General features: G+C 44.5%; 3 protein-coding genes across 3 annotated transcripts; 2 read left to right on the top strand and 1 right to left on the bottom strand.

Annotated features, from left to right (window-relative positions):
- Positions 1-637: 637 nt before the first annotated feature.
- On the bottom strand, positions 638-895 carry TbgDal_IV4630 (hypothetical protein, unlikely; the record flags this gene model as incomplete). The annotated part of the gene is made up of 1 exon (XM_011774750.1): positions 638-895. The coding sequence occupies one exon, from the start codon at positions 893-895 to the stop codon at positions 638-640; it is 258 nt and encodes an 85-aa protein (XP_011773052.1).
- Positions 896-5346: 4451 nt separating this feature from the next.
- TbgDal_IV4620 (protein phosphatase 2C, putative) lies at positions 5347-9984 on the top strand (the record flags this gene model as incomplete). Its single annotated transcript, XM_011774749.1, has 1 exon — positions 5347-9984. One exon carries the CDS (start codon positions 5347-5349, stop codon positions 9982-9984), a length of 4638 nt encoding a protein of 1545 aa, XP_011773051.1.
- Positions 9985-12953: 2969 nt separating this feature from the next.
- Positions 12954-16466, top strand: TbgDal_IV4610 (hypothetical protein, conserved; the record flags this gene model as incomplete). The annotated part of the gene is made up of 1 exon (XM_011774748.1): positions 12954-16466. The coding sequence occupies one exon, from the start codon at positions 12954-12956 to the stop codon at positions 16464-16466; it is 3513 nt and encodes a 1170-aa protein (XP_011773050.1).
- Between the last annotated feature and the right edge of the window lie 985 nt (positions 16467-17451).

Here is a 17451-nt window from a genome sequence, read left to right as displayed (position 1 = left end):
AAGTGAAAATAAATAAATATGAAAAAAAAAAATATGGTAATAATTACAGCAGCGGAAACGACTTTGCAGAATTCAGAAAGAAAAAAAAAGGAAAGTCAGTAGTGCATATTCCGTGACAGCGAATCGCTATTGAAGGTAACAATCTCTGAAATAAACGAATAAAAGGATATGGTTTCTTGTCCTTTATTATTATTATTATTGTTGTTGTTGTTCTTTCTGTTTTTTCTTCGACGAATATATATATATATATATACAACATTCATATGCATTTATATTTATTTACATTCAGTGAAGGAAAAAAAAATAAACAATAAACAATAAACACACAACGCTGCCGATCCCTTTTCTTTTCATTTTTTTTCCTTTAAATTAACCAAACTATTGCCATTATTATTAAAGAAAAAACATATACCCATGGAAAAAAAAAAACAAAGAAAAATGAAGAGAAGAAAAGAGAAGAGAAGAGAAGAGAGGGAAAAGAATTTGAACTCAAATATTTATATGAAACATTCTGAGGCGTGTACACGTGTGTGAAGCTGATGTAAAACGCGAAAGAAAGAAAAAAAGAAAGAAAAAAGAAAAAAGAGAAATATTTTTGTATTTATATTTTAAGAATTTTCAAATAAATACAAATAAATTAATATGGGGGACATTTTACCCATTTGTACCTTTTGTTTTTTTGTTTTTCCCAGCTGTTTAAATTTTTTTTTTCCTTTACAACTCCTTGTGTTTTCCTCTCTTTTGTTTTTTGTTTTGTTTTGTATCTCGTTGCATGAGGCCAATGACACGTGCAAGAACAACAAAAAAAAAATAGGTGAAGAGGGAAGAAAAAAAAAAACTTCAGCTTATATTTTTCATAAAAAGTGAATATTTGTTGCTTGACTGTCATCATCATTATTATTATTATTATGTGTGTTTTCTTTTTGTTTTTTTTTTACCCCAGTGGACGGTTTTATTTTTATTTTCATTTTTTTTTTTTAAAATTATTATTATTATTATTATTATTATTATTCTGCTTCATCTTTTGCTCTTTGTTTGTTTGTTTTGTTTCATTGTATTACGGCAAATATTTAACTATAGAGTGATGTCCGATGTCAAAAACGCAAGAGAGAGAGAGAGAGAGAGGGAGGAAAAAAAAAAAGAAAAAAAAGAGGAGAAAAAAAAATATGATAATAAATAAATAAAAAAAAACATTACAACAAGAGTGGGGTAAAATTAAACCGCCGGGAGGGGTTCTGTGCTCCAGCAATAAATAAAGAAATGAACACACATGAAAGTGTATATAAATTATATATTTTATATACCATATATTTATATTTATATATTGCGTTGTTTTTTTTCTTTTTTTTTTTTGCTTTGTGCTGCCGTTTAAAGAGGAAAGTTCAAAAAGAAAAAAAAACAAGAAAAAAAAAGGGGGGAACGTATTTCACACGCAAAACACCATCTTTTTGTTTCGTAAAAAGAACTTGAGCCGAAGCGCTCACGAAGTGCCACGCCATTATTTTGACTGTTTTAAGTTGCTATAATTTTTAAAATATTTGTAATCTCCCACATATATGAGCACATGTGTTTTTTCTTTTTGTGTCTCTCTTTTTTTGTTTTTGTTTTTGTTTTCCTTATTTCAAACTTTTTTTTACTTTACTCGTCAACAACACCGCCTTTATTAATTAATATTTATATTATTTACATATACTTTTCATATGAATAGTTGGAAAGTGAGGGATGAAGAAAAAGGGACGGGTTGAAAAAGAGGAAAAAAAAATTATTTGAACTGATTGAAAAGGGGGAAATGAGTGGATGGAAATGGAGATGGCGGCGTGTTATTGAGGAGTTTTTTGTTTTGTTTTTGTTTTTTTTAATGTGTGTCAAATGTTTATGTTTCAAATTTGTTGGCTTTCAGTGATATTATGTGGTGATTGACGGTATTTTAAGCTGTTACATGCATTATGATGAAGATTATTACCATTAGTATGAGTTTTATTATTATTATTATTATTATTGATGCTTCTGCTTTTGCTGTTATTATAATTATTATTGCATACGTTTATACTTTTTTTTTTTCAAAAAACAAAACAAAAAAATAAAAAAAAAAGGAGGACATGGGCTTGTTGGAGATGAGAGTTTGAAGGCAGTAACAACAGTCGAATGGTGGAGAACAGGAGGAAACTCCAGTGTCGACCGCTATTGCTGCATTTTTCTTTTTTTTTTCTTCGTTATATTAAGTTCTGTTTTTTATATTACTTGCAAATGCACATTTTAAAGTAAATAACATTTTTTTTAAAAAAAAAGAAAAAAGAATAAAAAGAGGGGGAAACAACAACAACAACAACAACAACAAAGACAACAATAACAAAGACAACAAAGACAACAAAGCATCTCAGGAATTTGGCATCCTGAACCAAATGTAACTGAAGTGACTGATTGCAAAAAAAAAAAAAGCGAGTGGTGAAGGCAAAGAAACGAACTCTTTTCTTTCCTTAAACGCTCACTTTTTTTTAATGTTTATGTTTATGTTTATGTTTTTGTTTTTCTTAATTTGTTTTGTTTCATCTTTACTTTCTATTCATTTTTTCTTTCCCCCCCCCTTCCCCTTCTTTTTTTTTTCATTGCATTAATTGGCGCATTGTCTGTTTAAATGAGCGATTGGTTACAGAGGAACGCAAAAAGGCAAAAAAAAAAGGAATAAATTAAAAAATACAAAAAAGGAAAAGAAAAGAAAAGAAAAAAGACGCAAAGGTAAAAGTAAAGTAAAGAAGGGAAAATACGTCATGTCATGGATAAACATCAGAGCAATAAGGCAAAAACGATGGAAAAAAAGAGGAAAGAAAATAAAATAAAATAAAATAAAATACGAAAGAAGCTCGAGGAACACAAATGTGTAAAGCTGGGCCATTTTTATAAGTGAGTGTCATATCCGTTTTCCAACGATAACATTATTACTTTTGTGGAGAGTGTTACAATCAAGAAAAAAAACAACAACAACAACAACTCCACTTCGCTTTTTCTCCATAATTGGACACATTTACACATATACATATACATATACGTCCTTATAGTTATTTGCAGAAAAAAAAAACATATGTATTTGCATATTTGTGTGTTTGTATGCGTTGGCATTTTTGCCTTCTTTCTATCACTTTCCTTCTTTGCATGTGACTTTCTGTCCACCACCACCACCACCACCACCACCCCCTCTCCTTTTCTTTTTTTTTTTTGCTGCTGTTGTTGTTGTTGTTGTTGTTGTTGTTTTCTATACGTATTTGTAGGTTTAGAAGCAAGGTAAATATATGAGCAGTTAAAGTGAAGGAAACGGGATTGGAAGGAGGAGGAAGAAAGAAAAGGAAATAAAAGGAAAAAAAAAGAAGGAAGCAACAGCTAAATAAGTGAAGAGTCCTTTTTTTTCTCTTTAAAAAAAAAGAATTTATTCCCTTCTTTTTTCCTCCTCCTCCTCCTCCTCTTCCTTCAAAACAAAAACAAAAACGAGAGCCGATGATGTGAGGACGCTGCAACCTGAAGCAAAAAAGGTGTAAAGGGATCACATTCCAACATTTCAAGATGAAATGAAGAGAATCAAGGTGTAACATTTAGTTTAGGGTTGAGCAAATGAAAAATATCGTTAGCGGATAACCACATAAAATATATATATATATATATATATATACAACAAAAATAAACAAACAAACAAAAAGCAGTCGGAAGATGCAGTGAGAAGAAGTGATTTTATTTGATTCATTCGCAAAGTGTCATTACTCCAGAAAAACTAAAAAGTAGCAATTGATTTCTCGCAAACATATATATATATATATATTTCTATTTATTTTATTTTTCTTCCCATGCTTTCGTATCGTGTGAAGCCCTTGCAGGACTTTAGTACCAGCGGCATCGTGAATCCTTCGCTCCGTTTGTTTGTTTGTTTTTTTAAATAGCATACACATATTTTTTTTATATGTAACCCACCAATATTTCCAAAAAAAAAACTTTCTGTAATGAAGGTTTCCATTGGGACCTTTACAACACTCTCCCTTCTTTTATTTTTATTTTTCCTTCTTTCGAAACAAAACACATACGCTCATATTCATACATCTTTATGTATTTATTTCCATGATTGTGTGTCATTTGATACGACTTAAAAACCATCACCATCAACATCACTTCCCTCTTTTGTGAATATTTTCACCTCAACTAGCGGTTGAGTTGTTGCTTTCATCTCATCTTATTTCATCTCTGAATCTTCATTTCACTTTTATCTTTATTTCTATTGTTTTTTTATCTTTATCATTTTTTAAAATTTTAATTAATTAATTAATTATTTTTTTTTTGCGCCACATTGAACTGCGTGTGTAAGCAACAAGTGTAGTGTGACACGACAGAGAGAAGAGGCACTTTGTTGTCTTTTCCTGTTTTATTTTTATTTTTATTTTATTTTTATTTTATCAATTTGTTCACCCTTCTACTTCTCCTCCGCTACCGCCACAATCACGGTGCCGGTACTGAAATTGAAAGCATCAAAGGAAGAGGAACACCTCGACAAGAACAAGAAAAAAAGAAGGTAGGAGGACTCAGGAATATTATTACAACTTGATAAAGTACAAATAAATTCATTTAAACTGCTGGAGAAGGAAGCAGCAGAAGTGTCTGTGTGTGTGTGTGTGCGTGTGTGTGTGTGTGTTTTTGTGAAACTCGTTTGAGCAAAGGCAAAAGCGGGGGAAAAAAAAGAAAAACAAGAGACTTTGCTCGAGTGAGAATAGAAGTGTGTTTGGAATTGCGGCACCGCGCTGCATTGCCAGCCACCCCAGATTGGGTATTTTTTTAAAAAAAAGAACAAGACTATACAACACAACACAGGGAGACGGGAATAAGAAGGAGAAGCGAGAAGAAGGAAAAAAAAACAAAGAAGTCGCACGCACGCACGCACACACATATACATATATTTACTTTGGATAGGAATAAGCAATTGGTGTGGTACATTAGGGAGCAAAGTATTAATACGTAAAGTCCAAGGAAAGGGGTTTTTTTTCTTTCGTTGTGTTCTTGACTGCGTTCACACCATATTCAAACATTTGTTTAGGTATAGTGAACTCGATTACGAGTACCACGAGGAAAACAACAATATTGGCTGCGACATCGGAAGGGTGTGGGGGAAAGGGCAAGGCAGATAGTTGGAGTAGCTTTTATATATATATATATATATAAGTGTTGTTCCGGAAGTAGTCGACGAGGAGAAAAATAGTTGCATAGGGCGTGGACACGTGGCCTCACAAAGGCTGGCCAGAATCTGAAGCGGTTGGTTTACGTGTCCGTGAATTCGTTTATTGACCTGCATCATTTAAGGCCGCTGCGTAGCATATGAGTTCTAATAGCGGTGGAGGTACCGGTGCTGACAGCGCCGAAGGCAGCAGTAGTGATATTTTCACACCCATACCAAATTGGAGACCTCCCAAGGCATTTGAACGTACTCCGAGTGGAAGCAGTCCATATTCACCACGTGGAAATGAGTTGCTCATCGCCCGCCGCCGCAGTGCGACACCACCACCAAATCCCACTACATCCCTTTCCCAGATGTTACTTCACGGTCCTCTGGCCGAACGGTTCAATCGTGGGGCGAGTGATTGCCATAAGCAGATGCAACCGTCAGTAACTCTTCCGCTGATGCACGTGCGCTTCGTTTCATCCGCTAAGCTGCCGCAGTGCCCGGTAACTCTTGATCCAGTAGTTGCAGGACCAAAACCAATTGATGGACCTGATCAACAACAGCAGCAACCACAAAGGACGTTTGTGCCATTCAAAGATCGTCTGCGGTCGACTAATTTTTCAAGGGGAGAAAAATCAGATCGCTCGGCAACATTGTGTGGCTCAAGCGTTACTTCGCAGCAGCTCTCAAAGGATGCTGGTAGCCTCAGCGTGAGCTTCAGCACCGCGTGTTGGAGGCTTGCTTCTAGTGCTAGTGTTCGTAGTGGGGACGGAAGTCCAATGAATAATGACGATGGCGGCGGTGGGTGTAGAACTCAGGGCCAACCCTTGCGGTTGCCTACATATACTGGAACACAGCAGGGAACGTCGCAGACGACAGCGAGAAAACAGACGTCGAAACTGTCCTTCAAGGACCGTCAACGGTCCAGCGTGTCGAACAATCATTCGGTCTCTGCTGGGGCAGAAGGTAGTGGTAGAGATGCAGAGCCGCCGTGCAACGAATCGAACACATACACGCCGGCGAATGCGCTGACGAGCAACGACGGAGGACAACAAAAACATTATCAACGCAAGTTCAAAGCACGCGTTCAGACAGGAGCACTCGCACCGCCACTGCCACCGGGGGCGCCACCACTTTTGCTTCCAGGCACCGCTTCACCCTCTGCGAACTATGTGAACTACTGTTGTCACAGCGAGCAGTGGAAAGATGGCGAAGCGGAAGGGACAGAGTTGGATAACACCAACAATAGCAGCGAGCGTCGACGGGACAAGATGCTCCCACGGGCTAGTTCGACGAGACGAGGGTCTGCCCCAAGAGCATCAGCCGAAACGTTGCCGCCTGTGGTAGATGCATCCATTCCCATGACAGATGAAGGGGGCGGGCGGTTGAACCCATCGTGTGGTGGTGGTGGTGGTGGTGGTGGTGGTAAACACTATGGTGATAGGGTGGGGGCAGGAGGAAACGAGGGAGAAGCCAGGGATGTATTCTCCTTTCTACCGATTTCGCCTAGAATTGCTGCAGAGTTTCCGGCGGGTGAGGAAGGCTCGGCGCTTGCCGCAACACGCGGGAACAGGAGGCGAAGTGGGTTTTCTAGCCTGTTTTTCTCCATGCTGAAGCCACTGAAGGTGGAGTACCAGCTACCCTTCCTGGTGCAACCATCAATACCGCTGGATGAAGAAACTGTGGACGAGCCGTTTGGTCTTGGGAGCTCGGACTGCTCGTTAACGGATAAAGGACTCGAATCCCTCACACACAGTCTCACGTCGGGCGTTGGAGTTGTCGAGACGGAGGAGCACGTTTTCATTCCACACTATGAGCTACTGAAAGAGGGACGGTCACGAGCGGAGGTGATACTTAGTACTGTGCGTGCGGTGTGCTCCGGTCTCAATCTGAGCGTGCTCTCTGCTCCACCGGACACTATTGCTTCGTGTAGGAAGTGCGATGAAGGTGGTGCTGATGAAACCAAAGCTGCCGATCCTTCCCCATGTGGTCGGTCGGGTAGGGCTGATAGGCGACACACCAGGGAGGGAGGTGTGGGCCTAAGCCAGTCCTCAAGCACAAATGAAGACACGAAAAGTGTTAGCAACGTGGGAACAATAATTGCTTCGGAGGAAGATGACTGCTTCACGTTTGGCGTGGTATCCACATCGTATCCCCTCTTTCCCACGGAAGACCAAGACAAAAGTGATTGCAAAGTGGCTGCACGGCTGTTGTTTAATGCAGAAAAGGGAGTCATGCTTATCTCCGCGGAGGATGAAGTGAAAAAGTACATGAATAAGCCTCTGAAAGCAGGGACTCCTAATGGAAGGGCAGAAGGCGGCAAAGGAGCGCGGTGCAGTTTTGAAAGGAGCAACATCGGTGTCAGTAGAGATTCAGCTGTACAAGAACGTCCCCAGCAGGCACAACAGAAAGGAATTGAGAAGAGGCAAGAAGAGGAAGAAGGAGAAGAGACTGAGGGGTTGCTTTGGCGATACGGCGGCAACCAAGAGTCGGGAACGTTGGATGCAACATTAGTTTTGCCATCCCATGGGACGGAGAAGGACTCCACACGGGATCGGAATGCATTCTACGAGGAGGATGGATCCGTCTCGCGGTGTACTTGCACTCAACAGCTGATCACAAAGGATGCTCGTGGTGTGGACTACAGCCGCTACCACGCACACACACTGTATCACCATTGCAAATGCTGTGACCGTAGGCCCGCTTCTTTTCTCTGCCTTCACTGCCTCACAGCTTTGTGCCCCTCCCACGTCACACGCCACTACAATGATTCCATTCCTGCAGTGGGTACAAGTAAGAGGGGGGCGTCGAGTGTGTGTGAAACCATGGATGGCGAGGAGACAGGACGCAATGCGGTAGGTGCATGCTCTCTGTTTATCAACATACTCGACATCATGACAAGTTTTGACCGTGTTTACTGGTGCGAGCCGTGCCAGAGCTTCACCTGGCGCTACACAGAGGTGTACGACCCGTTCGTTGATCAACTTGCAGCCACACGCGGTACCTACCTTGAGGATCCTGTGCGTGATATTGCTTGTGTAGGTTACGAGGTACAAATAAAGTGCTACGGTGAGGCACAGCCCTCATTCTGCGGCCGTACTAGTGCCCATTCTTCTGTCCTGCGGGATCGTTCGCTTGTCAACCGTAACGCCTTACAGACTGATATTGCACTTTTTTATCCCCCAAATGCGGGTCAAGACGTAACGCCCACGGAAGGTGGTAGCGCGGCAATCAGTGGCACCATCGAATGCGGCTTGGGCTCCCCGAGGCTGGTGGGTAGTGCATCACCATTACCTCGCTGTTCCGCAATGGAAGACACTCTACACGTGGGTGTGACAGCACCAAAGCTGATTTCACTAGGTGCGAAGGTACAAGGCTGGCGTGCAACACAAGAGGATGCCGAGGCGGCCTTCGTTATTAGCATACCTTGCCTCTCTGACACACCCGATACAGGGGCCGACGACGATAAAGCGGAGGAAACGATTGCGGCCCGCGAGTCTAATGATGCTGTGGCCATGGCAGTTTTTTGTGTCTTTGATGGACATGGTGGTGATGCGGTGGCAAAGCTGGCGGCAAGCCGGTTTGAGTCACACCTCCGCAAAGCAGTATGTTCAGTGCGGCACGACGAGGCGGAGGCGAGTGCAGTTCTCCGCCGCGTGGATCAAGAGTCGACCACACCTCAGTACTCTGTAAGCGAGGCCTCACCCTTGCGGCCTCGGGAAAGCGGGTGTTTTCCTCAGCTCAGCAGCAATGATGTTAACAGTGGCGCTGCATTGGGAGACGTTGGTGTCCGCTCAGTCTCCAACGTAACTGTTGAAATGGTGCGGCAACTTACGGAAGGTAGCGCTGACAAGTCCGTCGCTCGGGGAAGCGCCGCTGACCACTCGGAGACTTCAGATACATGTCATGGTTTGTCAGCCTCACCAACTGTCTCCCGACGTGAAATGGAGGCCCTCAGGTTGTACTTTGCTGGCATAATGGAGGAGGCCCTTCTGTCACTCGACGATGAGCTGCGGAGCAGCGACGAAGGCCGCCGTGGCGACTACAATTGCACTGGCTGCACAGCCTGCGTCGTGGGAATCACAACAAACTTCATTCTATGCGCGAATATTGGGGACAGCGGTGCAGCCTTCTATACACCACAAGATATAATACCCATCAGCATCACGCACCGCACAACGGATCCAGGAGAAAGGGCTCGTATTAACGCTGCGGGATACACATTGGTGGAGCACCGCATCGAGGGACTATTGGCTGTGTCTCGCGCATTGGGCGATTACGACTTTAAGCAGTGTGGTGGCCGTGGTCCGCGGGAGCAAGCCGTAACTGCAGTGCCTGACGTGACGATTATGCCGGTGCCACCTGCTGCCGCAGTGGGTCGATGGGGCGTCGTTGTGGCGTGTGACGGGGTGTGGGACACTTTAACTCCCCATCAGGTCCATCATGCCATTATGAATACGCCAAATGACTTGGAAGTGGCGAGCTCTGCCACCGAAGTAGTTATCCGGGCGCGGGAGATGGCGTATGCATCACAAAAAGAGGGCGATGAAAGTCATATTAACACAGAAAAATATCGTTGTGGTGCAGATGGCGAACGTGAGAATGGTGGATCCAAAACTGTTGATAACGTATGTGGCGGCAAGTGCTGTCACGGTGGAGCACCTGGGGCCTCAATTGACGCGCTACTTCTTACCTCTGCCGCCGGTATTTTCGCGCAGTGCGTGGCTCCAGTAGACAACGAAGAAGGTGTCGGAATGGACAACTGCAGTCTGTTTCTAATTGAGCAACGGTGATGTGTCAACCACCTGACATTGTTTTGTTTCAAATCTGTTTGTTCTTCTTTGTGCTTTTGTACCCTATTGTTGTACCCTTCTCTTTTAGTATCGGTTGCTACACCCTTCGGATTTCTATTGAGTGACCGATCCCGTGTTCCTATATTTTGTTATGTTGATTTCTTTTTGCTTTCTCTTGTGCTTCCCCCACATGTTGCACAATGACTGGGTATTTGTTCGCCTCCACATATGCTTGCGCACCTCAGCGGGGTTTACGACCTGTAACACACAACCAGTGTCACAGATATTGATACTAGTTGCCGATTCTCTGTTGTTGTTGTTGTTATTGTACTCAATTTCACCTATCCTGTTTCGTCTCACCACTTTCATTCCTTGGTTTTATTGTTTTGTTCGCGTTGTTGCTGTTGTTGTTTTCATTTTATTTCAATCGGCTGCTTCGCCGCAGTCGCCACTTCCATTTCCCCGCCTTCGTTTCTTGTGTTTCTTTGTCGTTGATTCTTCTTTCAACCGCCTTCATTGTGATTTCCGCAGATTTCCACTATTTTGCTTGGGCGCCTCTTAGTGTACCCGCTTGGATGTGTTGGCCTCCTGTTCTCTCTCCTCCTCTGTGCTGGCTTTTTTTTTTGCTTTTCCGCCCCCCCCCCCTCCCCCCTTTCCATCTTTGTAATTCAGTGCGGTGCTCGGGCTGCATTTATTTCACCTAGCAGAAAGGTGTGGCGAAAAAAAAAAGGGGGGGATAAAGAGGCACGTAAAACAATGCAAATAAAGAAGGAATATTTGAACCAGCAAGAGAGATTCCCGAATTGAAAGGGAAGAAGAATATATATATATATATTTATTTATTTTATTCATTTGTTTTTGCAGGAGGGAAGGCTTGGTGTAAGTTATACGAGCGTATCTCTTTCTTGCCGGTTACATCATCTTTACAACCGGCAATGATGCTGCAGTTGTACATGGTGATGAGGAAAAAAAAGAGGAATAAAGAAGGAAAAAGCGGTGTTTCATAGGGATATGATAAAGTGGCGTAAGTTGCGAAACGAAATGATACTGTTAATTAAGCGGAATGTTGTTTTTATTGAGTGATGATGGGTCTGATTTGTACGATTTTTGCCTACCTTTTTGTTTTTGTCTCTCTCTTTTTTTTTCAGGCAACGCACAACTTATCACATTTTGCCGTTTTCAGTGAAGCGAGAATAATAGTAAATAGATACTTGAGTTTTTAATATCTGGCACTTTTCTTTCTATTTTTATCACCCGTTGTTGTGTTTTTTTTTTCTAAACTCTCTCATTTTCAGTACCGTTTTCGGGCTGGCCTTTCTTTTTCTCTCTCCTTTATTTCTCTCTTTCTTTTTATGTTTCTTTTCTTCCATTCAGTTTCAAAGGCTGCTTGCTCGTCACTGTGACATTTGTATACTATTGGAAGGATCATGAAATGTGTAATTTAAGCGGCTAGTGGTGAATACCTGATACGTTGTACCTACTCACCTTTTGTGTTTGTTTGTTTGTTTGTTTGTTTGTTTGTTTTCCTCTTCCTTTCCATTATTATGTATGATAGACGGTTATGCCCGCATCCTGCAGCATTTTCTTTTTTTGTTTGTTTGTTTTTTTCGTTGTTGTTTTATTTTTGCACATGCTTCTGACCAAAGCGTGTAGCGGAACCATTTCTCAATGTTCATTTCTCTCCCCCCCCTTTTCCCTTTACCTTTTATGCATGGAAATCACAAGTCGGAGAACTGTCTCGCGCCTGACATTTGTCAGCTACAAGTCTTAACTTTCCCCCCTTCCACCGTTTCTCTTTTTTTTTTCTCTTTTTTTCTTTTTGTTGCCTCGCTCTCTACTCTGTGTTTCATCATTATCATGTGTTTGAGCCCGTGGAGGGGAAGAGAGATTTATTTCTATGAGGTCAGAAAAAAGAAAATGATTAAATGAGAATTTTTAAATATATATATATATATATCTGTCGTTGGTGTAACTGATCGGCTGATGAGTTGTTTTTGTTTTTGTCTTGTGGGAAGAGACAAATAATTTTTTTTAAAAAAGCCGCGCTTATGGGAGAGTCGTACACGCCCCCTTTCAATCCATAACTTGTTCACTCCTCCACCATTTTAAGAAATGTACTCTTCTATTTTGCTAATGTAGCGGGATGATGAAAAGGAATGTGAAAGAGATGATGCGTATAAACAAGAAGAAAAAAAGAAAAAAAAAGGATGGTGATAAGGAGATAAGGAGGGAGGGGGAAAGAGTGCGGTGAAGGCAGGTAATGAATGGATGGATTAAGGACTTGATAACTGATTTATACTTAAATTTTCTCTCTGAACCTGTGCTGCACCCTCTACCTGCTCGGCACGCTTACCATATGCTTTATTGCTCCCCAACGGACGTCGCCTTCCTTTCTTTTTGATGCATTTGAGAGATCACACCACGAAGGGAGGGAAAGTGATATTTATTTGGGTTTTATGCTTGAGGAAAGAAAGAGTAAATATTAAAAAAGAGGGGGGGGGACAAAATGTGAGCCTTCTATCCTGCTTCTTTCACCTTTTGCTATTGTTTTTTTTAAATGCTTCTTCCCTCCCCTCTCCCACATCTCTCCGAGGAAAAGTGTCAAGGTAGTTGCGCTTCCCTGCGCACGTTTGTGTATATATGCATACATATAAACATATATGTTGATTTCTGTGCTTGTGATGAGTTATATTTAAACGTGGCGTTGTAGTTTGGTTGCTACTCTTGTTTATGCACCCTTTTTTTTTCTGGTTTCATCCTTACCTGCTTCTTGGCACCGTCTTTGCAACCCCGAATTTCCTCATGCGTTCTTCTTTGGCTTTTCTTTTCCTCACAAAAAACACCTGAATGTTTACATTGGTGGCTTAACTAACACAGCACGTATATACATATATTTTGTATACGTGTTTACCCTCACCACTTTAAGTGGACTGACTGCCTTTTGTGTGCCATAGAACGCGGCGTTGCGCATGAGTGAGTGCCCACGCCGTGAGGTGGGCGACTCGTGGCGGAAGGACAAGCCGTTGGTGGAAGGCCGTCGCTCGCAGTACACTTTTGCAACCAACGTTGCACCGGAACGCAAGTCCTTGCATTACACCTCATCCAACACCTGCACCAACAGCGTTACGGCGGCAAATGATAATAATGCCGGCAACGGCGGTAGTAATAATAGGTACTTTGCTTCTGTTAGTGGCGTGATCGCCAGTAGGAGTGTATCCGCGGGGAGAATGAGGGCACCGTTGTCATCTGCCGTGAGAGCCGCCGATGGACGCGTTGGTTCGACTAATTGGGAAGATCCAGCAGGGTCGCAAACCACGACTTCATTACTAACATCTTCATCGCTGCCATCGTCTTCGTTACTGCTACCGGAAAGGCCGATTTCCATTACAGAAGCACCCGTGAGATCAACCACTTGTCATCCTCATGGAAACATGAAGGATAAATATGTGCGGGCAAGGTCAGTGATGGCCCCAATGCAGTCAACACCGCAGCTTGGGTCAGTGACGTGCAGCAGTGGGCGGAGAATCAGTACAAGTGAGGGGGTACGTATTCCATATGGGGCTGACTGGCTTACAAGTGAAAGGATTTCGTCCGTGCAAATTAGCCCACGAGTAAGCAGTGGTGTGACGCGTAGCAGTAGCGGTATCCGCTGTGTGGGTGCTGCAAACAGCAAGTTAGGGTTTGCAACACACTCACCACAAATGCGGGTCGTTAACAGCTCTAGATCAGCGCTTAGTACATATGCGCGCGGGGGGGATGTGCGTGATGCCATCCCCGCTGGAAGATACCCGTCTGTTAATCCTTCCATATCAACATCCACTCGTGTGGCTTCTGCTCGTAATGGAGAGAGTGGGGTAGCCGCGGCTACTCTCACAAATGACGTTATCCACGTGGCAGCTCCTCGAGCCACGGAAACAAATAACAACAGCAACAATGTGAATACAGAAGTCGCGGCGACTGCTGTTCCGGACACAACACTCGTTGCCTGCAGTGGCGCACAGGGCATGGTTGTATCTGATAAGTGTATGTTCTGTGCTGAGAAATTCCCCGCACCAGCAGATGTTTCCAGGCGCCTTTCCTTTGACGATGGCTGTGGCGGTGCGGCGGAACCGAACAGTTCGGTTGAATCCAGGGGCGCTGCTAAAATGCTTGTAGAGGTAAGTGCCCGACTTCCGGAGCATGCGAGTGCTTTAGCCTCCGCAGACAGTCGGCACCGGAAGGAGATGTCGAGGGTTATCCCAGCACCGGTACAGTTACGTGCGGGGCGCGATGCCGTCACGGCCACCATTACTTCGACCCGCGGAGTCGTTGGTGGTACCGATAACAGTTGCACCCAGGAGGCGCCAGTGGCGGGTGAGGTGCAAGCGAGGTGTAGAACGCTGGACGGTAGGGCGAAGTCAGAGGATCTGGGGGCGAGGCTGACGGATCTCTCTCATTTGCATAGCTACGTCGGCACACCCGTCGGTGGTTCTGGGCAAAGGCCGTTTATTAGACACAGCGTACGGGGTGTGGATAGTGGTCGAGCGAAGCTCGCGGTCGCACCGTCACTGGCCGCGCTGAGGGACCATACGCTCCGTAGTGCGCTGAGACCCGGTTATAACTTATGGTCTGGGCGCTACAGCGGGAGTGTGACGCAAGTGAGACTTGGAAGGAGCCATAGTGCCGGGACAAGGCTTACGTCATCACCGTCAGAAAACGGAAAGCCACTGGTCAACAACGGTAGTATTTGCTATAGTACGCGCAGTCATGTCCATGATAACGGCACCGCTAAGAGTAGCAGCTGTAAGCAGGGGGAGGAGGAGGAGGAGCAGGAAAGCGGCCACGCAGTGTCTGTCACTTTGACAACGGCAGGCGGTCGACTGGAGCGGGCGGCGCGCCGGCCGATACCTCCTGCCTCACATCGGAACAGGCCATGCCCTCCCGCCGACACCACCGCTGCTAGTCATAGCGTTGTCCCTAGTGGCCGCAACACAATTAACAGGACTTCTTCTGAACCCAATCCCCCCACGGAAGACAGGAACAGCACTTACCTTTCTGGGCCAAAGCCGACTCCATCTAACTTTTCTGGTATCGTACACCGAAACACCAATGTGACGGCCTCCTTAAAAGGCGTTGAGACTGTACCATCCTTCGTGCGGCGTTCGAGCGGTTTGTGTCCGCCTGTTGAGCAGGAGTTGGGCAACAGGCTCAGGGTGGAGTCACATCCCGTGGCTCGCGGTGCGGCGCGGGAAAGCGGTTACTTGTGTGTCGCCTCCGTCCGTCTCGCTCGTTGTACATCAGGGCGGATTGGGCCACAGTTGTGGGACTGCGCGCATCGGGATGACCGGTGCCCCCAACAGCGTCACAGTTTCCCGGTCGCACCACTCCAACGTTCCGCCACTGCACCACCCTCACGACAGCGGTTGTTAAAGGTTGAAGAAGCCGGTCCCCCAGTTGGGGACGCGGGTTCAGTGAATGCCTCGACGTCCGCGGCCTCGATTCTCCTGCGTATGCGAAGTGGGGCCTGCCAACAGCGGGTTCGGGTGCAAACAAGTCATCAGAATAGCCGAGGCGATGTTCACACAGGTTGTGGAAAAGGGACGAAAGGCGAATCGTATGGTGTAGCTGATCAGCCCAATCAGCAACATAAATTCAACAGAGGTAGTGGCAGTGGCAGTGGGAGTAGTGCTTGCTGCTATGGGGTAAGTGATAGCAACACACCCGGGGAGGTGACGGAGCGTGTAGAAAAGTCACATGGAAGACCTGAAGAGGCCGAACGTACAAGGCCATCGTGTTCATTACGGGGTTATGAGCTTCATGTGCACCGGAGGGACGAAACGGTAGATAAAACTGCGGGTATTGCAGATGACAATGTGCAACTTAGGGATGGAATCATCAATAACACACACAATAGCAGCGACGGCATGACAAGTCATGCGAGTTTTGAGCGAGGCACGAAAGACAGCAGACAGCATGTGGGCTACAATGATAGAATCAGGGAGGGCTACGATGCTGACTCGTTTAGCGATGATTACTATGATGAATCCGACTGCAGTGACGAGGACTCGTGGTGGTTCTTTTGGCACTTCTGGAGCGGCCCCGCCGTCGTTGTGTTTCCTCCGGCTTTTGTGCCACCGCTGAAGCTCGACAATCTCCGTATTCCTGATGACGATTTGGCGCTAACGAGGTACGCTATTCCGATGCCAACTGCTGTACAGCGGTCGCCCACGAGAACGCCCTCAATTCCTCCAGTCAATGATATAGCACCACCAGTTGTCAGCGCGTTTTCTTCTTCTTCTGCTTGCAGCGGTTCCCGTAGGAAACGAGCGAGCGAGATTAAGCAGGCTAAGCCTTTGGTGGAGGGAAGGAAGGAGCGAGAAATTAACATTAAACTGCTTTTGTTGGAAGCGGCGGAGCGGCGCGAGCGACGTTTAGTGCAGCAGGAAGAGGCGGCGGATCGAAAGGCCCTGCAACAACAGTGGGCCAAAAAGTTAGAATACTGAAGACCTTGACTTTTGTGAAAGTTGGAGCCGTAACCTTTACGGGTGACTTCCTGTTGCTTCGATTCTATTTTTTTTTCTTTTTTATAACATCGAAAAGGGTACTCATCAGGAGATGTGAAGGACGTACTGGGGCGTGCAGTCATCTTCCTCTTTTTTTTCTTTTGCTTATGTTTATAATGGTTGTGTATATAAATATATGCGCACATATTTGTCTTTTCACCTATTTTTATTGATTTTGCCACTCTTGTTTTACCACAGTGAGTGCTTTCTTCTTCCCTTTAGAAATATGGACGTTTCTCCTCGTGACGTTGGCGGGTTGTGCAATGTGACCCCGCTGCGGGGGGGGGGGAGGGGCAATGAAAATAAGATCGTTAGGCGATAACAAGGAGAGAGATATCCGCCAGTGATTGGAGAAGCGTCGTCTGTACGACGGTCAGTGCGTGAGGTTGAATGGTATTTGGTGCATGACTTGTAGACAGTGTTTAACTTCTTTCCCTTCTTTCCCTTCCCTTAAAGTTGGTGGTTTTGCTTTTTTTTTCCTTTTGCCTCCGATTCCGTGCAATAATGTCATTTGTGGCAAATCTCCAGTGTCTGTTGCACATTTTTTTTCACCCTGGTATGGGAACGTGTATGTTGCCCTTTTAACTGTCTTGGAGGTGAGCATCTCAACAGCTGCAGTGCAAATCGTCTAAATATGCGTACCATGTGTATGAACATGTATAAATACGATATATATATATATATATATATATATGTTTACGAGTATTTATTTATTCAACCCCTCCAATGTGTGTCTGTCACAACACATATGCGCGAAATATTCACATGTGCACCATTTTCTCCGTCTACCCAGTTGATATCTTCTTTCCCTTGCAGTTTATTAACACGTCACCCCATACACATACGCTCCCGTAAACCAGTCCTACACTCTATGAAATGTGCCGGCGAAACAGAGAAGGAGATAATCACAGCAAGAAAAGGAGCT

Source organism: Trypanosoma brucei, chromosome 4 (assembly GCF_000210295.1).
Source record: "Trypanosoma brucei gambiense DAL972 chromosome 4, complete sequence".
NCBI classification, from domain to species: Eukaryota; Euglenozoa; class Kinetoplastea; order Trypanosomatida; family Trypanosomatidae; genus Trypanosoma; species Trypanosoma brucei.
Note: the sequence above shows the minus strand (reverse complement) of the source record. Positions and strands in the feature narration are given on the sequence as shown.